At 41.3% G+C, this 24,991-nt stretch overlaps 1 protein-coding gene across 9 annotated transcripts in view; it reads right to left on the reverse strand.

Annotated features, from left to right (window-relative positions):
* Srgap2 (SLIT-ROBO Rho GTPase activating protein 2) overlaps positions 1-24,991 on the reverse strand; it is a 221,105-nt gene that overhangs the window by 43,298 nt on the left and 152,816 nt on the right. For 7 of the 9 annotated variants that reach the window (XM_034513582.2, XM_034513583.3, XM_076941129.1 and 4 more), the window contains 6 exons: positions 22,048-22,263; positions 21,134-21,262; positions 12,730-12,954; positions 9,889-9,990; positions 8,433-8,630; positions 660-744 (listed from right to left, as the gene is read on the reverse strand). In XM_034513582.2, coding sequence (XP_034369473.1) covers positions 660-744; positions 8,433-8,630; positions 9,889-9,990; positions 12,730-12,954; positions 21,134-21,262; positions 22,048-22,263 — 955 coding nt within the window. The remainder of the gene's footprint in view (positions 1-659; positions 745-8,432; positions 8,631-9,888; positions 9,991-12,729; positions 12,955-21,133; positions 21,263-22,047; positions 22,264-24,991) is intronic. The other 2 variants (XM_034513584.2, XM_076941130.1) reach the window with 1 other exon arrangement.

A 24,991-nucleotide genomic window follows, 5' to 3' on the forward strand; every position in this document is an offset into this window, starting at 1 on the left:
TGCTGAGAGCTAGGCAGGAGACCCGGGCAGGGTGCCAAACAGCCTCAGGCAAGCTTCTTTTTCAACCTTCGCCTTCTGTTTGACTGCTGACTGGGGAGAAAACGTCCAGAATGTCTGTCCAGTTCTCTGCCTCAGTCCTTCCCAGTGTCTGGGTAAGATTATTGCCAGACATGAGACAATACATTTAGCACTTTGGTCTTAGTACAGCCACAGTAGAGAGATGGCTGCCACTTAAATGAAAGGAAATGAAAATGTCCACCCTGAAAGCTAAAGAAGCAATAAGTCTGTCCATCCCGTTCCATTTGAGGACCTCCTTTCTCCCCAGGACGGGGAGTCTTAACAAGTGTCTAGAGAGGCCATGACCCTGTGCTCCGTTACTACAGATGTGGCAGAAAGCGGAAGGGTTTGGGTGGAAAGAATATATGTTCCATTTAAAGAAACACGATGAACACGAGCGTTTCTTATACACTGCCGTTTTCCCACTGCTCAAGCAGCCATTGAGGGGAGCGCTTTCACTGTGAAGAGTCTAGGAAGAGAAATACATTCATATAACCAGTTGGGGCTGGCTGACTGAGGACTGGAGGCTCATGCTTGGGAAAGAGCGCTGCTGCTGGGCCTCTCTGCTCTACTAATCTCTAGCAGAGCATGCTCACACTCACTTTCTCCCAGGGTTTTCTGCAGGAGGTCATGCTTGGCTTGTAACTTCGTGATGAGGTTCCTGCCCTCCAAGTACTCCTTCATTTTCTGTAAGGGAGAAATAAGAGAATTTAGATTCTTGAAGAAACACACGATACAAATGTTCAACTGGACAATTACTTTTGAGAAGTCATTTGATTTGTGACTTTCTGACTCAAATCTAGGCAAGACCATTTAAATTCTTCTTCTTCTTCTTCTTCTTTTTTTTTTTAAAATCTCTCTCTTTTGCTGATTTTCATGGTAGGTGCGTATCCTAGATAGGATTTTCCTATAAGTTTCATGCTAGCCTGTAGAAGAAAACTGTTCTCTAAGGAACGTCCTTCATCTGTCTCCTTCAGTCCCAGTAATGAAGGAGAGTGGCAGAGAGGGTGGACAATCTTCCTGAGTGTCAGTGCTGTTGGTGTGAAGACATGCATTTGCTGTCTGACACTTAGGCTGATATCCAGCTCCCTCCAGCGTGCATTTCATCACACCTCAGGGTGCACCCGTGTCAATGGTAAACCTAACCTGCAGAGCTGTCTTGTATCAGCCAGACCCTAGGAAGTCTCATCTTTTTTTCTAATACAGGCTTCTTCAGAGTTGGGAGTTCCCAAGTGCTCACTTGGAGCAGCTGCCACCTATCACAGGTACCTACAGATGCCAAGCACAAGCAGGAGCCTGGCAATAGCAGGTGCAATACGACTGCTGCTGTATTTCCATTTTGACATCTCATCTGGCTTGTGAGAGACTATGATTGACTGGATAATTCACCAAATCTTCAAAACAACTACATAAATTACTAGTATCATTACTCCCACTTTACTTGAGTAATGAGAAGACAGTTTGAAGAGATTAATGAAACTGCTCAAAGGCCAAAAAAAGACTGATGGAGTCAATATCTGTTGTGTAGCAGGTGTTCCCCTTACCCCCACCCCATCGAAACAGTCCATTTTCCAGGGAAGCTCCGTAAGAGAGGAAGTAAAACTCAAAAACAGGCCCAGGAAGTTTCTAAAACCAACCAGATTCAGTAAGCCCTCTCCCAAGAGTAAACAATATAGATAAGACTACTGAGTCACTTCAGACAAGTCCAGCTGCTACAAAGAAGCAGGGGATAGCTGCTGAGCTGCCTGGAAGAGGTTCAGACTAAGCTACCTAGAAAGGAAACTCTACAACCCATTGAGCTGCCTGCAGACTATGCAATGTTCCCCGGGTGCCCAGCTTTTGAGAGCTTTTGGGATGAAAATATCTTTGAGTCATTCCTGTTTCTATAGGTAACCCCAAAACCTCATTAGTTCACAAGCAGGACTTTGGTGGTGTCCCTGTTTTGGTCTGTCCTGGGTTCCCTATCTGGGGTAAGCAGATGTGTGCTGAGTCTTCCCAGGAAACTCTTGTCATATAATAGTATCCAAACATGCAGTTTGACAGGATGCTGTGTGCTCTGAAGCATTATAATCAAATGTTCCACCTACTACATTAAAGAGCCAAAGAGAAGCAGAACAGACTTTATAGTAGTCATTCTTTGTACATTAACAGCAACCTACGCGGCTTTAGACTACTTTAGTACACAGTCTTTCGTCTTATCTCATAATAATTCTACCCATATTTGAGGAAGATAGTAGTAGTTCTTTATCGGAGATGATAAGACAATCCTAAGAGAAGGAGGGTATCCCTGCAGGCTAGTAGGTGGTAATGCCAGGTGAGGATTCTTCTACTCTCCTCTACAGCCATTCTTGAGGATCTGAGGCTGCGTTGGCTATCTCCGGATACACTGGCTCATATGATGGTGTTTAAATTAAAAGCAAATGGGAAGGTGTCTCAGAGCATGATCTATAAGTTATAGAAAGACATGGCTTTGCTCCAATAAATAAACATTTTAATAATAATAGTTCTGTCTTTTACTGTGCACTAGCTAAAAAAAGAAAAAGAATTGTACACCAAGCCTTTGATTTTATACTATTACAACTTCATTAATAATAAATAAAAAGTGAGAAGTTCTGAGTTCTCTTACTCTACATTTTTCTGTGCAGTATGAGGTTTTAACTAAGAGCTTGCTCTCTTCTTCCCATTTAAAACAAAGGAAAACCTGCTCTTCTGGGAGATGCCCCCAGGGCCTCCCGTGCTTGCCCACGTGGCCCTAGGAGTAACTTGTGAGTCTCCATGGCACCGTTTTCATCCAGCCCTATCACACCAGGGTTATCCCTCTGGTGCCTTTCTATCCAGAGACCACCATGTCATTGACTATCCTGACAATTGATGATACTTAGTGCCAGATAGTAGAAACTTAATAAATAAATATGAAGAATGAATAAATGGTGAACAATCTCATTCTCTTCTGTATAGACTGCTCCTTGAAATTATAAACCCAGCCTCTATTCTAAATAAAACAAACCAGGAACAAACCCTATGCTAAATCATTTCTGCTGCCTTATTTAAGGCCTGTTCTCTCTGATCCTTTATGCCTTTGCATGAGAACATCTGCATGAAAATAGGCTCTCTTGTCACCTTCCTCTTTCCATCTGTTCCAGCTGTCAGCTCACTTGCTGTCAGCCTTCCCTGGATGATATCCTAATCCCCATCTAATGTCTAATTGCAGATTTAGAATCATAGTTAGGACCCAGAGTGGAAAAGCCTCTAGAAAATATCCATCGCTAATAGTACAACCCTGAGAGGCCTATCTTTGGAAGGCTATCCCAGGAGTCTCAAGGGTTTCCTAAAGAAGAAAATTCAAGAGGCTATAACCTCTAACACAGACCAGAATGCTCAGAATACAGCCAAAAGTCTGAAAGGGAATGAATCAAAATTCCTTTCTCTCACTCATTCTATTATCCATTCCCAACCCTTCCCCCAACCCCAAGTTCATGTTCACAGCTCACTGGGTAACTTCAGCTGTCACTTGGTGAACCATTAAAACAAATAACAATCTGATAAAGAAGTATGAAGTTACCTTTTCAGGTTCCACTAACCTAAAGGATCAAATTGTATCAAGATATGCTCTGCATCCCTAATACAAGAGTAGGAAGAACTTCGGGTTTGGCAACTAGGTGGGAAGGCAAAGGGGTCCCAGAGTCTGTAGACATGCTATCCATCCATCACTTCCTTATCTCATCCAGAAGCCAAGATGGGCACGCTTGGGATAAATAATCCTGTCTTTATCAGTGGAGCTAAGGTAGAAGGGATCAGTTGCTGCTGAATACACAGAGCTGAGACAGCTGAAGCCAGGGGAGGAATAAGTGGCTGTTTGATGATTTAGCATAATATCAAGATTATATATAACCAGATCACACACAGACACACACAAATATACCAGATCATAGCTCTAAGTCTAGCGGCTTGCCTGATGGATAAAAGACTGCCTTCTCTCCTTTGTCTTATCCAAATCTATCCCTAAGAATTCAGATAGTTTGACTTTATTTCATCAGCCACAATTTTCAATACCTTCCTCATCCTACCTCCCACTTGAAAACTCCATACTTGGGGCTAGAGAGGTGGCTCAGCAGTTAAGAGCACTTACTGCACTTGCAGAAAACCTGTATATTCTAGTATATACATGGTGGCTGACAACCAATGAGGTAAAGTTTTGGGGTTGCAATGCCCTCTTCTGAACTTTGAAGCAATTGTATGCAGACAAAAACTCACATACATAAACAAAACTAATCTGAAAGATACTTTCTTTTTTTTTTTTTTTTTTTTTTTTTTTTAAAAAAAAGAACCCCATACTCCAATTTTTCCATAAAAATGTTTAGGAGACACTCCAACTTCCTAAGGCTTTGATAATTCTTGGCTAACCAGAGCATAGAACTGGTTAAATGGAGATGATGTAATTATACAATGGAATTCTGTCCAGCCATTGGAAAAAGACTTCTGTGAGATATGGGACAACTCTTTTTAGACTAACATGAATAAACATTTCGCTTGCAGGGCTGAAGATGGAACTCGCAGTGTCACACAAATAGGCAGGCACTCTTAACTACTGAGCTACATCCCCAGCCCTGTTTGTTACAATTCCGTGTCATTGATTGTATTTAGGGGCACTCACTGACAGATCACTGACTGCATATGCATAGAAAACCACTGGGAGGACAGAGTATACTAGTCTCAATCCATGGTGGAAGGGAGGTGTCAGGGGTGTGTGTGCCTTCTCTCTAGTTTCCTTTTGATATATTTTAGTTTTTTTTGAAAGGATGTCACAACAACAAAAGAAACAGACACTAGAGAAGATGAGTGACAACCAAAAAGACAAGGGAGGTCAGAAAACACTTCCCTTCGTATAATAAGGGGGCAGAGTTGCTGAGCCTTCCCGTTTAGCTCCTCAGCAGGGCACAGAGGGAAAGCTCGTGCCAGCAGGTGACCTGAGCTCTGGGTTCAGCTCTTGAGGAAGGCCTTGTTCAAGCTAACCATCCGCTGCATGTTTTTTCCTTTTTCTTTTTCCCCCAAAGCTTTCAAATGAGAAGGCTGGGTTAGATGATATTTAAATATTGCTTCAAGTTTAAAATTCCACAATTTTCCACAGACTACAGCAAGCAACTGATCTTTGTAAGACATGCTTCAAATTTCTAATTGATGTCACATGGACAGATTAATCTGATGACAGTAGCAAGCAGTCATAAAACTATCCCAAAAGCCCACGTGGTGACTAGACACAATAGCTATGACTCAGGCCATGCTGAGGTCTATCTTCACCACTTTCCGAGAGCAGGGAACTTCCAGGACATGCTGCTTTAAATTTTTTTTTTCCCCGTCATTGTTTAGCAAGCATAGGTAGGCTCTCTGTTTCAATATGGAGACCTGAATGTTCATTTCACTATTACTATCAAAAATGCCTACTATCAGAACATAAATTACCTCACATTTCATATCTACTCACAAAAGTAATGAATTCTTGGAAATCTAGATAAACCAGAGCTCACTGCTGTTAGTTAAAGCAATGTGCACAAAATTTGACAAGGAGTACCGTGGCTCACAAAGCCAGGAAATGGGTTGCAGAACTCCAGTGTACTGAGATAAAAGGGGACAGCTGGGTAGGATTTTAGAAGTCACAGGTTAGGATAAAGTTATTTCTTTCTTAAAAATGATTTATTTTGAGTGATGTGCCTGTGTGTGGGCATGTGCATGTACGCGCTGCCCAGAGGCCAGGAGAACTGAATCTCCTAGAGCTAGAACCATAGGCAGTTATAAGTCTGCAAACATGGGCGCTGGGAGACAAACCCACGTCCTCTGCAAGGGCACTAAATGAGCTCCTACACGTGCTGCAGCATCTCGTTAACCTTCTTGTCTGGGGACAGATATCAACTTCTAAAGATGCATGTTAGAGATTCATTCAAAGCAGAAAGTAATTGTGAAAAAGACTGGGTTAAGTATAGATTTTTTTTTTTTTATATATCCAAAATTTCTTGTCTTCTTCTCTGTTGCTGTTGTGGGTGTGCAAGTGCATCCCTATATGCCAGAGGTCTGTGTTACACTGTCTTCTTCAGTTGTTCTCTGGCTTATTGTTTTAAGCAAGGATTCTCACTGAACCTAGAGCTTACCAATTTCACTAGACTGGCTGGCTAGCAAGACCCAGGGATCTCCCTGTTTCTACTCCCTAGCTCTGGAATTACAGGTGTCTGGGTTTCTTTTGCATGGGTTATTCATGTTCACACTTAGGTCGTCATGCTTGTGTGGCATGTACTTTACTGACTAAGCCATCTCCCCAACCCCTAAGCCCTCAAATTCTTAACTGGAGGGCTAGAGAGGGTGAAATGGTCAAATACATGGTATGCATGTATGGAAGTCTCAAGTTTAAATTTAAAATATAAATATGAAATATATATGTGTAAATTTTAAAACTATATTTTAAAATGGAATCTTCTGAAATATAATAAGATTGGGTCATTGATATTTAATCAGCTCAGAAAGAGTTGCCAAAAATTCTATTATTAAGAGATAATATAGTTTGGTAATGGGGACAGTGATAGCTCCCATTAGAGTCAGTAAGTTCTATTAACATGAAATTTAGATTTCTGAAGGCCTTTATACTTTTACATAGTCTGCTCTCCTTAAAGAGCTTTATTCTTCTTGCCAATCCTCTTTGACCTACGCATATTAAACACAAAAGCCAGTCTGTGTGATGCTTCTCCCAGCACCATTCATCCTTGTTGTTGCTCACACACATTCATGCACTTAAAGACTGTACCTTTCTTATTTAGAAACACATGAAGTCAGAACGAAAGTTCTTCCTGTATATGCCTAAATCCTTATTCTCTTCTTTCTCTTCAACTGTAAACATTCCCAACTTGTAACATAGAATCTGGCATACAGTAAATACATGATAAATGATCAGTGAATAACTTAACAATGATTGATGCTTGGATTAATAATGATGATGGTAAAATGGGTAGCAGTTACTGAGTGCTGTGAACTAGGCAATGTGTCTTCCATTCTCTGTATAGATCTGCATATGCTTAGAAGATGCAGTACAGATGGGAGACAGAGCTTAGTGGTGTACCTCTTGCCCAGCATCCACTCAGAAACAAACAACTGCATTTCAAACAAGCAATTAGAAAATATAATTAAATGACTTACATTTATAATGCAATATATACAACAATGTCTCATTTTTGTAAATATAATTTTAAATACATGCTCATGCCTATTTATTTTCTTTTTTCTGCTTCTAAGTTTTATATAATGACCCTGTTTTAAAATGTTTTGCTTGATATAACAAAAAAATTTTGAGTTGTTTTAGAACAATATTCTTAAATCATATTCTTTCAAAAGTCTTCTTTGGGATTTAAAACAACAAAAATACCAAGGATTTGGAGCTTAACTAACTGAAACAGATTTACAAAACACCAATCAATCATGTTAGGGCTCTTAAAGAAAAAAGAAGAATGTTCAAAAAATTAAACAAATTGTCCCAGCTGGAAGAAAAATCCAATTTGCTCCATGCTGAGTGTGCTGCATGACTGGAAGACAAGTGAAGTCCTTTCATTTGGTCAGTGTGTATTTTCAATGGCCATGTGTTATCTGACAATTGGAAAGTCAGTTTTTCTTTTCTTGGTCATCAGAAGATAAGGAAATAAATTTTGGTGCAGGCAAAAAGTCACAGTTGGCAAGTTCAAAACAATTTAATTATTAAAAAGCAGCACAAAAGACCAGCTAACAGCTTTAAAAAAAAAAAAAACAAAAAAAAAAAACCATGAGCATTTGTACACAGAAGCACAGACACACAGACACACACCTACCTATCTAAATGGAGATCTGATGTACTGCTTTAGAATTCTCTACAAACCTACCAAGTTGATCATTTAAGTCTCTTTAACTTTTAACAATAATTAGAAAAAATAACCTCCTAATAAAGGAAGTTATATGATAATGTATTCAAATCACTTAGGAGAGACTTTAAATTTCTTAAAACAATATACATCTTGACAAAGATATTTGAATATAGGTCTCAAAAACCAATAAACTTAATTCCCTTGTCATGGTCCCCTGTGACTGGGAGGGCTGCTTTCCAATGAGAGCATACTGGCTGTTAAAAAGCTCCCTAACTTCCTTCTTACTGATTTATTTAGGAGCATCCCTTTCTCTGAGGTCACCAGAAGACACATATAACTTGTAGATGCTTTTGCTTTAAGTGAAGAGTGTTTGTATGCCAGGTTCAAATCTTGTGTATTTAAGGCTTGCTTTTCAGACAGATGGTAAAACTCTTGTGTTCCAAAGCTCCTCTGGGTGTCAGTGTCTACTGATGTTCCTATAAGGTCAAAGAGTGCCCTTACCGTGAAATAAAACTGTTCTGTCTCTTGCTGGTTAGCTCTCCTCTTAGCAATGCTGGGCTTGCTCATGAATGTTTCTGAGACGGTTGATTTGACAGACTCCATGGAATTGCTATACTGGAAGCAGTCAGATACATCAAAATCCTCAACAGTCACAATGTCCTGGATGGTCTGCAGGGTAGCCTCCATTGTCTTCTTCACCTATAACCATAAAGGTCAAAATAATCATGAGATGCAGGCTATAAAGTGGCAGGTGATAGAGCAACTAGGAGGAGCTGGCGAGGGAGCATGCCTCTCTTCTCAAGAGAGTGGTAGGAGGGAAGGACCAGCAGACAGATTAGTCACACTGCCCCCTGAACAGTCCTGAGTGGTGACCATCCCAGGAGCCAGCTTTAGCACACTGCTCTCTCCAGCAAACACCTAAAGACCACTCTTTTTCTGCCGTGTACCTGACGCGGCACTTTTATGTAATGATTATTTCTTCAAAGAGACTATTTTATGTGTGTGTCTCATGCAGTGCCTGGTTCCTGGAGGCCAGAAGAGGGTGTTGGAGCTCCTGGACTTTAAGTTAGGGAGGGCTGTGAGCCACCATGCGGGTGCTGGAAGCCAAGCCTGTGTCCTCTGCAAGAGCAACCAGTGCTTTTAACCACTTAACTGTCTCTCCAGCTCCAATATTTAGTCTAAGAGTTAGAAATATTTCCTTATTATAATGGAAGTGCAAAGGAAAACAGAATAACATAATTGCAAAACAATATTCCATCATACCGGAGCTAATTAAAATATGTGATAGATCTTGTCCTTCAATGTTCCTGGGTGCTGTTTCATGACATTCAATCTATCAATGGGTTTGTTTTCCTATTTGCAAACTAAGTGACCCAACCCTACTTCCTAGTAAAATTAAGACTTACTAAAATACAAGACAAGAAGCCATCTGAGCTCAACAGAAACTGGATTACCTTTTTAAACTAGATTGTTTTTAAACTTTTAAAAACTGCCTTTTAAAACTGGATATTAAAAAAAAAAATATGATGTGTTTCGAAAAAAAAAAAAAAAAAAAAAAGACACCTTCCTCTAAGAGGCGAGAGATGTCTGATGTCTGAAGTGTCAAAGTCAAAAGGTTTCTTTTTGAAAATGCTGGAAAAAGCCAGTCATGAGTGGGTCATTTCAAAGACTTGATATTGTTCACACAGTGGCCAAGAGCCACTTTGATTAAATATGTAGTGGGGAGGGGCATTTCGTAAAAGCCCAAAATAGAGCACAACCTCTGGCAATGCAACAACTTCCTGAATTTCAAGGGCAGGATGTAGCAGCAGGGAAAGCACAAGCCTCCATTTGACCAGGAAATCTTTGCAATAGCCTGGACATTCTCTGCATGCTCCTTCCACTTGCCCCTGATAGACGGCCACAAGTAGTTCAACAAGGAAACAGTGGCTCCGAGCCTCCTAGGAAGGAAACATACCTCTTCATTCTCAATCTTCAAAGTGGATAAGCGAGACTGCAGTTGTTGGCATCTCTGCACCAGCTCACTCTGGACAGGCTGCTGGGCACAGAGTTGAGAGGCCTGTCAGAAAAAGCAACAGAAGGTCAGGAGGAGGACATATATCTTTTGAGAATTCCAGAGTTCTCACTGCTGCCCACAAAATGATTCACATTGTATTGTATCCCAACTATTGGAAGACTTGCGGTTTCTATGTGCAAACAAACTCCAAAGACGATTCGATGGGTGTGAACTTGTAGACCAAACAGTACATGAAAGGGGAGGAGAATCTGTTTGGAAAGACCATCTCTTTGTAACCCATAGGCAGGCAGGTGGTTGGCAGGGTAGGTCTAGCAGTGTCTGCAGATCTAGTAAATTCTGGGGAGAATTCACAAGAGTGTCTCTGGGTGTCCCTGGTCCAGAAACCCAACACAGGCACAGTGAAGTTCCTGCCAACAGTCCAAGTGCTCACCTCTGTGGCTTTCCCTCCTCACACTTCCTACACTAGAGTTAAAAAGTAGGAGAGAAGTGGGCCAGGAAGCTAACTTGCTGCTGCTGGCAGCATGTATGTTTAGAAATCTGGGCCATGCATGAGAACTTTGACTCAATGGGAAAGAGTTCATGTGAGTATGGAAACAGGTTCATAAGCCCAAGTTAGAGAGCCCCAGAGGACATGAGATCTGACAGAAGGAACTGGATATGTTTTAAATAGCCATCATTTTATCCTACTAGGTGTGGGATCCTCTGCACCCCCTCCCTCCATCCCCAATTAACCAACTTTATCCTCTGGGAAGGAACAGCTGACCTAGAGTCTCTTGATAAAGGTAAGGCAAGAGGTAACTGGATCTTGTGGGACTGATGACAGGCAGAAGGATGGGAGGTGAAGGCTAGAACCCATGTGGAGGCAGTGTCTGTCACTTTATTACCAAGTGTCCTTTAGCTCTTACCAGAAGAGACATCTGGATAGAACTGGGCTCCTTTACCCTCGGCAAAGACTTTGAGTATATTCATATACTTGTAAACCATTCTCTTACTCAAAACAAAACAAAACACTTCTCTTCAAATGGAGGGACTGGAAATTGACCTTTTCCCCCTTTGGTATTTAAGATTCCAACTGATTTGATCACTTCTTCAGCTGAGAGGCTTGCTCAAGATTTGGCTTTTAGAAGTAGACATAATGGAGAAAGCTTGTTGGCCAGATGGGTTACTGCCAAGAATGAGATTTCTGTTTCTGGCCCTGATGTCATCAGTCGTGCATCCAGTGCCCCCAAACCTCTGGATGCACCAGCAGTAGAAACAGGCACCAAGCCTTAGTGCATCCAAGAGTGGCTGACATCAGCCCTATCTGTGGCCCAACACTAGTGTAGCCAATTTCAGAGCTTCCATTAAAATGCTACCTGAACTTTGGTCCTATTTTAAGAACTTCCTTCTGCCTACAGACATCCCACAACGAGGCAGAAAGCCAGTTAGCAGGGCCCAAGAATGACTTGATATCTCATCTCTAAGCCAGAATGGGAAATCCTGGGAAATTCTGGTCCTTTTTCTGGCCAAGACACCAATCAGCTGTATCACAACACAGGGTAAAAGAATGAATTATTATTTTTTAAAGTCACCTAGGACTTTAAATGGAAGAATTAGAGGAAAAAAAATCACCTCCAATCCTGTTTCTTTAAGGAGCAGCAGAGCCGCTGATACATGCTTTGTCAGTGATCTTTAGCCAGGATGCAAGGTCATGCACTCACTCCATCTGTGCTTTAGAGTATGGAAATGTGGTTCTGACTGAGCAAGGAGGGGCTGAGTACCCATCATCTGGATTCCCCTTTATGGAGACATGCTGTATGGCTCAGAAAGAGAACTCAGCTAACACCAGAAAATCAACCAGTCCATTCAGATAGTCCCAAGTTCCACTTATTTTGGGGAAGGAATCGAAATGGCAGCTAGAGAACAGGCTTAGAAGACAAATTTGAACAGAAGTCAAAGCAGGTGAGGAATGGGGCTTCCTGGAGGCTGGCAATGCCCCCTTCTAACTTTAACTAACATGATGTTGTCTAAGTTTTCCATTTGTCTAGATGCTGACATCTTCTCAGCCACAACAATGGAAACAAACTGTAAGGGGTTAGGTTTTCCCCAAGAAGAAAAGGAGAGAAACCATTTCATATTTTGTATAAAAGACAGAACTGTACCATTCCACTGTGGCCAGTCTATGGCAGTAAACTGTCTGATTAGCATCAGACTAGAGCCAGGTTTCTAAACAGTCCAGATTCTAATCCAGTGAAACACTACTCCTGGCAAGAGCACCTTGCAGATTTGTGGTCTCTTCTCATCTACTCTTTTTGGTCTCACTAACTACTGCGGGGAGCCGAGGAAGCTTTTGAGAGAGTTTGTAAAAAGTGGATGAAGTCCTGAATGAATGTGTACTGTTGACAAGGGCATTGTCCTATCAAGGATCAATGCCATATCCTCCATCAGAACTAGCACAACCTACCAGACCCCAGCTTTTCTGTACATGTGTCTGCTTTTCTTCATTCTCTGGTCACCCCAGTCAGGTTTCTGGGACACAGTTACTTGGGACAAGGTGGGATACTCTCTGAGAGAACCACTCACTCTACAGCTCAGGCCAGCTGGATTAAATGGAATATGAACCTAGGCTCAAGGATAAACACATCAGTCAAAAGCAAAGAGATATACTGCAGGGTCTGAAAGAATAGAACACAGTTTACCTGACAGGAAGCCCCCTCTCCTTCAGATGTAATAAAACTATACTTAAGTCTAGTATATTCAAGTCCCTTTGGGGGAAAGGTGCAATATAGGGAAGGGCCTTACCATATCTCCCATGTGGGGCTGGAATTCAAATTTCATAGGGGGACAGAAAACATTGTTGTACATCTCCATGAGCCGTTGCTTGTCGCTGGTGGCATCTAGGTTTTCTACTGCATTTTCAATAGCATCCAGACCTTCATGTTTTGACTGTTCCAGATTTAATTCAGCAGACAGGAAAGTGCGTAGAGCCCGGTTCAGGCTAGCATGGTAGCCTAGGTCACAACACTGCTGTGGGAAGGAGAAGGCACATAAGCATACCATAGACATTCCAAGGCCTGACAGGAAGGGAAGTGCTCTCAGGGTAGATCTGACCATATCAATGTGACTGACTGACTGCAACAGAAGGAAGCTGAGATTATAATGTCAAGACCTGGATAAGATTCCTTAGTTCTTGTCCCCTAGTTCAGTGGTTAGCACCCCATGTAGGGCACTGAGGTAGTTAGACAGAAGAAGACTTTTAAGAAACAATGACAAGATTTAACCAAATGATAATTCATAAAAATGAGAATGGCCAAGAGTTAGAGAATTCTGTTCTGTGTCCTGGTTTGTCTGAGGATGTCATAACAACAAAATTCAGCAATAATAATACACCTGCTACGATTCCCTGAGGGTTGCTGTGGTTAGAAGTCATGACATAGCAAGCTTTCCAGGCCAATGGAGCAGTCAGGAGTCAAAAATCTGGAGTGGGATCAGCAGTAAATTCACATATACTCAACTCCAGGTATGAACGTATGTGAGTGTAAGGTGGGAGAAGGAGAGAACAGAAGGTTGGTTGAGTCATGACATCAACTTTCAGTGAGCTGGGACAGGCCTGAGTTGAAGAAAGCTAACCCAAAAAGTCCTAAATGGAAGTGTTACTGGGAAGATTCTTATCATGTTTTGGATTTTCAACAACAAAAATGAAAAGAAGAAAATGCTATGAAAGAAGCAATTGTAGGGGTTGGGGAATGTAGGTCAACTGGAAAGGGGTTTGTCTAGCATGCATGGAGACTTAGGTTTGATTTTCCCCAGGACTGAATAAACTAAGTGTGGTGAAGGAGGCCCGTAATCTCAAGCACGCAGGAGGGGAAAGCAGGAAGGACCAGAAGTTCAAGGTCATCCTCAGCTACATAATCAATTCAAAGCCAGTCTCTGTCTTTAAACAAACAACAGCAAAAACAGGGCAAGAGGAATAGCCCAATTAGTAAAGTCCTTGCAGTGCATATATGAGGAATTACGTTTGATCACAAGCCTATGAGTGAGATGTCTATAATCCTAGCACTGAAAAAGTGGGGAAAGAGGTTTGATAGTTAGCTGGCTAAGATGAACTTTTGAGAATTCTGTCACAAAAACAAGTTCAGGGCTTGAGAGACTGCTGTGTGGTTAAGAGTTCTTACCCCCCTTGCAAAAGACCTGTGTTTGGCTCCTAGCACCCATGTCTGAAGCTTGTGACTGCTTGTTACTCCAGATCCAGAAAATCTAACAAACACCCTCTTCTGGACTTGCACGGGCACCTGTACTCATGTGCATATACTCATTACACACACACACACACACACACACACACACACACACACACAAAACAAAACAATAGAGGTAGAATCGAGCCGCCCTGGAAAAGCTATTCCCATCCCATCCCCAGACCTGTGTCCTTGACAGTTCAATGAATAAAGTGACCAGTCCAGTGGTTTTCAAGCTGTAGATCACAGCTCTGAAGTTCAGTGTCAGCGCTCAGGTTATCCCTGAAAAGGCACAGGTGGTAACCCAGCTAGGAGGTCTTGGAGCACTTTTATCTTTACCTCAACAAAACCAACTCTGCTCATTTTTCTCCTTAATAAACTGGGATTCTATGTGTGGTCTGGTTTGAAGAATAAGTTCTTAGGAAAAAGTCTAGAAAAATCCTCTTTGGATTAAATGTAATCCCCAATGCTTTTTTCAGCAAAGGCATTCTGTAATACTATGACAATATTCCCTACGCCTCCGATAAAGACCCGGAGATCCAAATTCCATGGCCATCAATTATCACCTCTATTATTTACACAGCTTTGATGTCCAGAGCCTGAGAGGAAATGTCAGAGAAAAATCTCTGGATAGAGTAAGGCCATCTGCCTGATTGTAATTTCACTGCATAAATAAGCATCAAATTAATTTCCCCAGCCTTTCCCTCTCATCATGATCACTTCAGGAACAGCCACTATTGGGGAAGAAAAAAAACATGTGACAGGCCGCCTCCTTCCAGGCATCTGACACGAAGCTTGCAATGGAGTGCACATTGAGCTGAGCTCTGGATTCAGTGCCAACAGACTCTGGCAGGTGCCTGGCTTCAGCAGGGTAACAGCAGCGACAGCATAACTGTAGCCAGAGGATAGGAAAACACTAAATTCAGTCAGAGGAAGAGCAAACGGAATCTAGACAAAGGCGGCTGATTGGGAGGCTGCACGTGCAGGGTCCCCGCCTCTTCCAGGAGATGCTGTTAAACTAACTGAGCAGGCTGCCTTTGAACCTGTAAATCTTCTTGCCTATCTCTAAGATGTCCTACAGTTCCTAAGATGAACTCTATACTTAATTGGTGCAGTAATAGTAAACAAAGGTAACACTGCCAGCAGAGTGTGTGGGAGACTGAGAAGAACTAGGGAGAGGCAGGGTGCGCCTCAGAAATCTTCATATATTTTTTGAAACTTTACTTTCTATCTCTACCCTAATCCACATTTTATTTTATAACAGTGTTGTCTGCCATAAAATATGACTTTTAGCATGCCCCTGTTGAAGTACAAAATACTTGTCTCTAAGCTAAAATCCACCTTCAGGTTGTACTTGTAACGAATGCTACGTTCATTAAGTTTGTTCACTACATGCCAGACAGTGAACAGTCATGTATATTCTACACCTTAATCCTCACAATCACTCCCACTGAAGTCTGTATTATCTTAGTTTTGTACACAAGGAAGACAAAAGCTCAATGAAGCTACATAATTTGACCAAAATTAAATGGGCAGACAAACAAACACATAAAACACCCAAACTGTCATTTGTGTGTGGTCTACCTACTCAGCATTACCTCCCTTCATGCCCCTAGTTAGCTTCTGCTGAATTCCAGTGCCATACTCTGCATAGGACAGAGTGTTGAAAAAGCATAGGCCTCTAGCCTAGAAAGCTAGTTTATCCCTCTGGGATGAAAAAAGGGGGGAATACCAGCTTTGTTGCTGGTTATGTGGCAAACAGACAATACACTTCACACATATCTGGTATTGTGTACACCCTGTGCTAACAGTAATCACAAGCATCCTCCAATCTACTGACCTCTACCCTTCAGTTCCTCACTTTTCTTTTCCTGAAATACTACCCTTCACTTTCACCTGTTGGAACTGGACTCAATCTTTAAGATCCATATTAAATTCTCAGCCTCTGGGAAGCCAGCCAGCCCTGCATTCCTGGTCCCACTTGGACTCAACTCATTCAGTATTCATCCTCATATGACCCCCAATACATACAGTCATTCTGAGGCCTGCAATTTCCTATCACCCCACCCAGAACACGGGTATTTTAGAGTTTTCCAGCATCTCAGTCTCGTTCACGGGATTCAATAAAGTCGACTGATGGATGCCACAGGCAGAGACCCCAGCCTCTCAGGTAATCATCTCGTGGGCTGAGTACTAACCCATGTATTCTACTGCATATAGTCTAAGAACAGCAGGGAGCTGTCCTAACAGGGAGCACTGTCTCTATCTGTATAACCATTCTATAGTTTCTCTGTGCCAATGAGTCAGGATCAAACTTACGATGTGCCCTCTGGTTCTGCCATGCTTTCAGCTAACCTAGAAGATGTGGACAGAGCCTTGGCCATCTACATATTTGTAGGGGCAAAACTAAGCCTTCAGAAAAGAAGTAGTATCTGGCAGGGTTAACTGAGAATATTTCCCATGAGAATCCCAACAGATAGAGGGAACGCACAATTTTGTTTATACTAGAAATAAATGCTATAAAATGCTGCACAAATACTATAAAAACTCTCAGGAGAAATAAATTTTTTATAAAAAATTGAATAACAGAGCATCTCAATGTATGACCTTAAGTCCACAGTTCATTATCCCCTTACCAGCTGATATTTTTCCTCAGAGAATCTAGAGAAGACCTAGAAACAAAAAATGAGTGTTTCATATGACCCTTCAATTTCTTACAGGTGAGAGAAAAACAATAAAGTTTTCAATAAAACTTCTAATGGGAAAACCAAGTTCTCTCATGTCTAGTTTTAGTGTATGTGGCATCACAGACTTTCTAGATACACTCATGACACTCCAGCTACCCATCATAGTAATTCCTGTACTTCACTTACTCATCTGGTCCTAGGCCAAGAGAGAAAGTATACAGGTGAGGAATTACACTCCAACAAGCCTACAGTCCTTAGAAACTACCAGGTGAGATTGAAAGGTCTTTTATGGTTGAGAGTCAAGTTTTTTTCACTATGTGTATGATGTCTCATGTGGATTCTTACATCTTTTATTGCACTGTACAAAGAAATTGTAGGCTAGTCCTTATGTCAGTTAAATGACATTGACTAAAAATAGCTTTTTATTTATCCTTAATGTCTTAATACTGACTGAGTCAGACCCTTAGAAAGGAGGCAGAGTGGTGGCATATGACATAGACAGCAATGGCCTGGAATGACACTCATCCCATGTCTTGAATCCTGTTGAGATCATTATGTCCACATACCCAGGCTCTCCAGTCACTCTTGGCTTCACACAACAGTTTGGGCATTTAAAATCGCATAGAACAGCATTAAAAAAAGAAGCTATTGATAGATGCAAAACTATGAATAATGTAAAAACAAACAAACTTCCTGAGTGAAAAAAAAATCGAGATACAAAAACTATATTCTGGGGCTAGCAAGACAGCTCAGTGGGTAAAGACACTTTGCTGTGTAAGCCTGGGAGCTTAAGATCAGTTCCCATGTGCTTCAACTGTTGACTTGATACAACCTAAATAATCTCGGAAAACAATCTGTGGAAATATCTATGGAGGACTATTTTGAGTGTTAACTTAGGTAAAAAGACCATTGCAGAGGGCACATTCCCTACAGAGACTCCTAAACTGTAAATGAGAAAGCTGGCTGAAAGCAAGGAAGCAAACAAGCATCCAGGCAGCCAGCAAGAATGATTATTCTTACTAAGGATGTAATGGGACTAACTATTTCTGTTCCTGCCTTGACTTCCCTGGAATGATGGACTATAACTCTGGATTGTAACTAAATAAAAGCTTTCTTCCTGAAGTTGCGTTTTGTTATTTTATCACAGCAGCAAAAATGAAAAAACCACATAAAGGTGGAAGAAGAAAAGTGAGTCTACAAAGTCATCTCCTGGGTTCCATACATACATTGTATGTACGTGTCTACATACAGCCAAATAATAAATAAGATAAAATAAAATAAATTATATTCTGTACTATCCTAGCTTCATGACATTCCTCAACAGGCAACATTAACTTAGAGTTTGAAGAGCTGAAATACTGATTGCCTGGGTTACAAAATAAGAACTTTCTGAAACAGTGAGAATATATTTTCATATTGTCTTTCTCCCTGTGTCTCCTTGTTGTTGTGAAACAGTCTCAGAGCCTAGATTTCCACATCCCAAGTGCTGAGATTCCAGATGTGTGTTGTCAGGGGTGGTTAAAGATACTTATTCTATATCTTGCTAAAAATATAGGTTATAAGGAATATGTAAATTTATCAAAAACTCTTCAAACTGTAACAATCAAATCAATCAATCAAGTTAATTAATCATGAAATGTAAATTATACATGAAAAGAATGTTAAAAATGCAAAATTAAAAGCAAATCTTGAGTTAGGAGATTTTTTTCCCCCTATTCAATAAACTATGTACTCAGCTACAAATTACTACTTGGTTCCTGACTTCTTGGATCTTAAAAAGAGACATACAGTGACCTTCATTTTAATTCTCAGCTCACAGTAAGAAATACATCTTACATACTTACACACACATACAAACATATAAGCACACACACACGCCTAACATAAAAATTTCATAAAAAGATCTTAGCCATATAATAGTGTGATCTGATCTGATATTTTCTCCCTTATTTTAGTCTAATCATTTAAAATAAGTTAAATGCATAAATATGATTTCATTGTTCCCTTAATGGTTTGAAAACACTAGAGTGCATGAGTATGTCTTAGGCAAAACCAGTGGCATTCTATTTATAACCCTGATGCTGAGCGTACATCTCACCCCATAAATGTACTAGCTGATTATGGAGAAGAGTAGTAGCATCTGCTTTTTAAAAAGGAGCAATGTTCATTCTACAAAAATAAAAATCAAACAACAAACAAAATAAGATACAGTCAAAACACAACCACAATAAAGACCACATTTGCTCACGGCCTGGACTGCTGCCTGACTGGACTGCTGCAGCCCTGGGCTTGTTCATCATCCCCTAAACCTATGTACTGTTAAGTGGGGACCACAGAGGCTGTCCTCTTTTCCAGTGGCTCTTCAAACCACATCCTGTGAAACATAGGCTCTCAGCAAGGAAAAGGTACAAAGTATCTTGCTTCTTACATGATTTTTTCAAACAGTTACCCATTCCTGATAAAGGGCCTCTGGATTACGATATTGTAATTCATACAGCAAAAGCCTCTTTTCTCCTGAAGTATGCAATTTATTGAAATTGGTACAAATATTCTCTAGAGGCAAAAGGAAGAGGGCAGGCCAGTAAAAGGGCTGTAACATCCTATCTGGTCTAATTTTTTATCGTACTCACTTTACCAAATGTGAGCTAAATAGCAGAAAGTGAGCATAAAAAGTGGCTGTCTTCCTCAGGCTGAGAATGGGCCTCTCCATAACAGTGAAGAAGAATGAGGGACGGGCTTAGGGTTTTGACCTCACTGAAGGACAGTGTTCAGATTGGCATCAACAAGCAGAGAGAACAAAGAGAAGTCTGAACAGAGACCGGGGCTCCACTTACCAGCTGAGACGATGACATCGAAGGCCTTAGGAGGCCAAAACCTACTCATCAAAACTCCCTGCTGAAAGGATACCAGTCTGTATTTTAGAAAAGTTCCCCCAGCAACTCTGATGTAGGCCAGATTTAAACAGTCCAGGTCTTTATTTTACTAGGAGCAGAGGGGCAGGAAATAAGGCAGAGTTCCAGAATAGTTCAGTAGCATGCCCAAGAAGTGCTAACTGGTAACATAATAGTGAATCTGAGCCTAGATCCTTACATGATGTAGAGCATAGCAGGTGTACTTGAGAAGAAACTCTGGTAGAAAATCATATGCAGCTTGGCTAGAATGTCACTCAGTGGCTATTGCCAAGAACCTGAGGCAAACAACAGGTCTCTGAAAGAATACTGCTGATGCCCTAGAGACTGGACTGCTGATGCTCAATCAGCTGGCTCCAGAGCCACTTTGGTGACTGGGAGAAGACATGAGAGAAGGTTGTATTGGTTCATATAAAGCTGGCCTGGAATTGGGTCAGACTGCAGTCTGTATGTGAGAGACATGTTAGGACATAGCGATTGAGGAGAAGCAGTAAGAGATCAAAGCAAAGACTAACTCATAATGTCAAAGACGTATGGCTGTGCCTGCTGCCTGCAAAGCACACACGTACACTAATCTCCTTCTCCCTCTCATTTTTGTGCCACATCTCCAAAGAGAACAGGGCAGATATCAGTAGCATTTGGATACCTTCTAAGCAAGATCCTAGTTTGCAGCACATTGCAAACCCAAACCTCAGGCAAGTCTCTTAATTCTCTGGGTCACCGGGCGGTGGTGGCGCAAGCCTTTAATCCCAGCACTTGGGAGGCAGAGGCAGGTGGATTTCTGAGTTCAAGGCCAGCCTGGTCTACAGAGTGAGTTCCAGGACAGCCAGGGCTACACAGAGAACCCCTATCTCGAAACAAACAAACAAACAAACAAACTCTCTGGGTCACAGGTTAAGACAGCATTGTGTATCTACAGGGGTGATGGGACAATGAAAGAGAAGAGCCCAGGAAACATGAAGTGATACAGACACATAAGGAAAGCGTTTTAACTCTTCTGATTGCTTCTTTCTTCAAGCTTTGATGTAAGAGACTATTTCTTGACAAACAGAACACAGCAGTCATGAACATGGGTTTAGGAATTGGAATTTGGTATAAATTTTGTCTCAGCCTTTTACTAACTTTGTGTAAATCACTACACTCTATGAATGTTAGTTAACAGCAATAGATGGTATTGCTTTGTTCTCATGGAATGCTGTGATAAATGAATGATTTGGAGCATAAGGTGCACCACAATGGATCGTGGCTGCTATCTTCACATTGTTCTCAAAATGGCCAAGATGCCTGAACACAGAAATGAGGAACATGTGACCAGGTTTCTGAACTAGGCAAGAGGTGGCCCCAGCCTCCCACCCCAGCTTTAGGTACTTACATCGATAATGTCAGACAGGTCATGGATGTAGTATTTGAAGACAGATGCATTGGTTGCCTCCAAAGCCAATAAATACTCGTTCCGGGCTTTAATGGCCTTCAGCTTATTCTCTGTGTACTTGGCTTGTCGCTAAAAAGAAAGCACAAGTTCACTTTTAGTGTTTTTAATTAAAAAATTAAAAACATTTACTTATTTCACGTGAAGCGGTATGTATGCTTGTATGCATGTATGCCTTTATATCTCTGTGGATGTTGGAAGGCAACTTGTAAGAGTATTTCTTCCTTGTACCATGTGGGTGCTGGGATTGGACTCAGGTTGCCAGGCTAAGTGGCATGCTTACCTGATGAGCCATCTTGATGACCTGTCACTGTTACTGTTATGATGTTGTTTTAAAGAGAAGGCTGTTCTATGAGAGATGAAGGCCAGCACATCAAGAGCCCCCTTTGCTGCTATTCCCTGTGTATCCCTGCTTTCAAGTGGATTCTAATTCTGATGAATGAGAGGAAAGGTTCAGATGTGCACTCTACAACGATTCTGTCTTCACACACTATTCTCCACCCTGTTGCTGGCCTTGAAGAGGTGCCTCTAACCTCTACCCCAAACACTGGTATTGAAAGCCAAAACACAAGGTCTAAAGTCTCCCCTATTTCTCAAAGCAATAAGGTATTTCACTTGATTTGGAAAATGGGATGAGAAAAGTGACTACTGATTCCTGTTGACATTAAAATCTGAGAGTTTTTAAAATCTTAGTTTTTTCCAATAGCCAGGATTCCTGGCAAGACAAAGAAGGATTCTGGTCATTAGGCATGAAAAGGAACTGCTTTGTTCATCTCTTCATTGGCATCTGTTATTATCAATCTTGCCTTCCAAGCATCTCTTCCTGTCTCGACAGTTGCCAGAGCACACACATATACCTTCTCCTTCATCTTCTCAATCTTCTTCACTGAGCTCCTCCGGACATGTTTCTCTTCAATGCGGACATTGGCGGTGGAGTCAGGGGAGCGAGGGCTCTGCCGGTCCTCTTGCTTTACTGACTTGCCAATTTGCTTCTCTTCTTGTTTCTCTGCTTCCTTTAGTTTGCTCTGAGCACTGATACTGTCGGCATTGTACATGTGATACGTCTTCATGACCTGGAAGACATTTTCCCCAGAGGTCAAGCAAATGAAGTCAACTTTATGTTACAGTTACCAAACTCAGCAGGGCCTCTCTTGCATGAAGTAATATTCACATCTTTCTAGGGGAAAATCCAGTGATGTCTGGTGCATACTAAGGTCTACACCTAAACATAAATATAGGAAATATATTAAATATAAATATAGGAAATATAAATATAGAAAAGCTTATTGCAATGAGTCCATATTCATTTCATCACTTTTTAAAATCTTTTATTCATTATTATCTGTAGGCATGACTCTTAGATTGATTCAGTGATTTCTATTGCTTGATTACCTCATGGTACTAAGTAGACAAGAAATAAGAACAACTTTCTCAGACCTGCTTTATCTCCATTAGATACCTGATGTTTCTTCACAGAAACATCAATAGCACCTACCATTTACTTAATATAGTGAAGTGAGTACTTAATATATTTTTGACTTTGTGCCAAATACCCCCCACACACACCTGTTAATTTCATTGATGTAACAATTCTATACCCTAGACAATGTCCTATGAAGACTGCAGACTTGCACAACTCAGGTAAGAGGCTGGGAACCAAGACAATTCATATCAAATGTAACTGGAATTGGCCACAAGCAGGAAGTAACATACAAAGAAGGATACAGGGTCAGGGGTAGTGGTGCATGCCTTTAATTCCTGCAGTCTGGACGGAGTGCAAGAAGATCTCGGTGAGTTCAAGGCCAGCCTGGTCTACAAAGTGATCCCAGGATAGCCAGGACTATATAGAGAGACTTGGTCTTTAAAAACCAGGGGTTGGGGGAGGAACATAATTTTCCAAAAGAGCTATTGTCTAGGAATTGAACACTTTTCTTAGACTGAATCTCAGCTCATTTCCAGTCCTCTGAAATATATTACTTCCAGCTAAACAGGGCCAACTCTACTCTGCAGGAAGTTTCTGTTTCCACATAGGCAGCTTTCAGATTCTATGTGGGATTAAAATACTTGATAACAAATCAAGCAACAGGAAATTCACAAGTGCTGACATTTCGATGTCGTAAGGTTTCTCTGAAGAGGAGGATCAGAAAACCTAGGAGTAGGGAGTACTTTTGAGAGGCTGAAAACAGAGAAAGCGCAATTCAATATTACTAACACTCTGCAGTACTCAGTGCACACGGTGTGCCAGAAGTTTTATGTGTGCAGGCTCAATCCTCACAACAACTCTGTGAAGACATTTGAGCATTTCTACTTTTAAAGATAAGGAAGTAGATCTCAATGACGGCACCTACAGCACTGGAAGTGTTTCCGCTAGGAGATGGCAGAGTCAGAATTCAATCGTACATCTACCTAACTCCAAAGTCTACGTCTTATCCACTAGCGGACAGTGACTATCCTCTGCACAGGACTGAAGCTGGACTAGCTGGGAGGAAAGATAAAGGACAGTGTATTTAGAAATGAAACTACTCAACTGAGAGCAGCGTCTCGTCTCAATTAGGGGCTGTTGGGCTGTTTTAGACTCAGAGAGCAACTGGCAATGTCTGGAACTAAGAGGTTGCTAGTAGGTAGAGACAGGGATAGATGGAGAGTCCATAATAACAAAAATGTGTCTGTTTTAGAATTTCAGTGGTGCTGAGGCTGGGAAAACCTGGTACCGTGTAGATACGCGTAGGTTCACCTGGAGTTGGAAGAAGGACTAGAGAATACAGAGGTACAGAACAGCCTCAATTATGTCTCATTTTAGACTGAGAGAAATTTAAATATTGAGCTCACACTGAACCTGGCATCATTTCCTGAAAACTTCACCTTGCACACACTCTGTACCAACAGCCAATGGTCTTAACAAAGCTTTGCTAGGAAACCTGACCAGACCACTGCTTTTCCAGTAGTGATCCAGTTAAGAAGTTAGAAAGGCACCTGCCCTGCTGGCTGAAGGAGGATAGACAAGGGGGTCTTTTTCTCTTTTTTAACTTGAATGAGACTAAGGAATTCAAGCATTAGGGTAAAGCATTATAAAACAGTGAATTTTTATGTTATGAAGTACAGGATAAAGAGGAAATATGGGAAATGAGCATGGGAAATCAAAGCACTCAAATGTAATAAAACCAGCAACTTCTATTGTTCTTTGCCTTAAAGAACGCAAAGAAGCCTCTCATGAAAAGAAATTAAATTCTCAAAGATAGCATGACTTTTTTCTTTGCATTCTCTTCCACAGTTAGGAAACATCATATATGTCTTACTTTAAAATATGAGCAGGCAGCCAGGTGTGGTGATGCACACCTGTAATCCTAGCAGTTAGGAGACAGAGGCAAAAGTGGATCTCTGAGTTTGAGGCCTGTCTATAGAGTCTAGGACAGCCAGGGCTACATAGAGAAATTCTGCCTCAAACACACACACACACACACACACACACACACACACACACACACACACAGAGAGAGAGAGAGAGAGAGAAAGATTTCCAGACATTTGAGGAAGTTCCCAATGTTTTCTAAAATTTGCAAGACCCAAATAGGCAACTCAGAGGAAACAGTATAGAGAGAAGAAAAAACTGAAAACAGTTTATCAGTAAGAGCCCAAGAGAAATGAAGGAGAATGGAAAAGATACAGCAATATGAAGTAAGACCTCAATGAAAGGAGTTGGGGAGAAGATAGGTGAAAAACCCAAGACTTCCTGGCAACTGGCAATTAAGATTCCATTCTTGTAGCTCTTCAAGGAGGAGCCATACCCTCCCGACCACAGAC

This window comes from Arvicanthis niloticus, chromosome 10 (genome assembly GCF_011762505.2).
Source record: "Arvicanthis niloticus isolate mArvNil1 chromosome 10, mArvNil1.pat.X, whole genome shotgun sequence".
Classification (NCBI taxonomy): Eukaryota; Metazoa; Chordata; class Mammalia; order Rodentia; family Muridae; genus Arvicanthis; species Arvicanthis niloticus.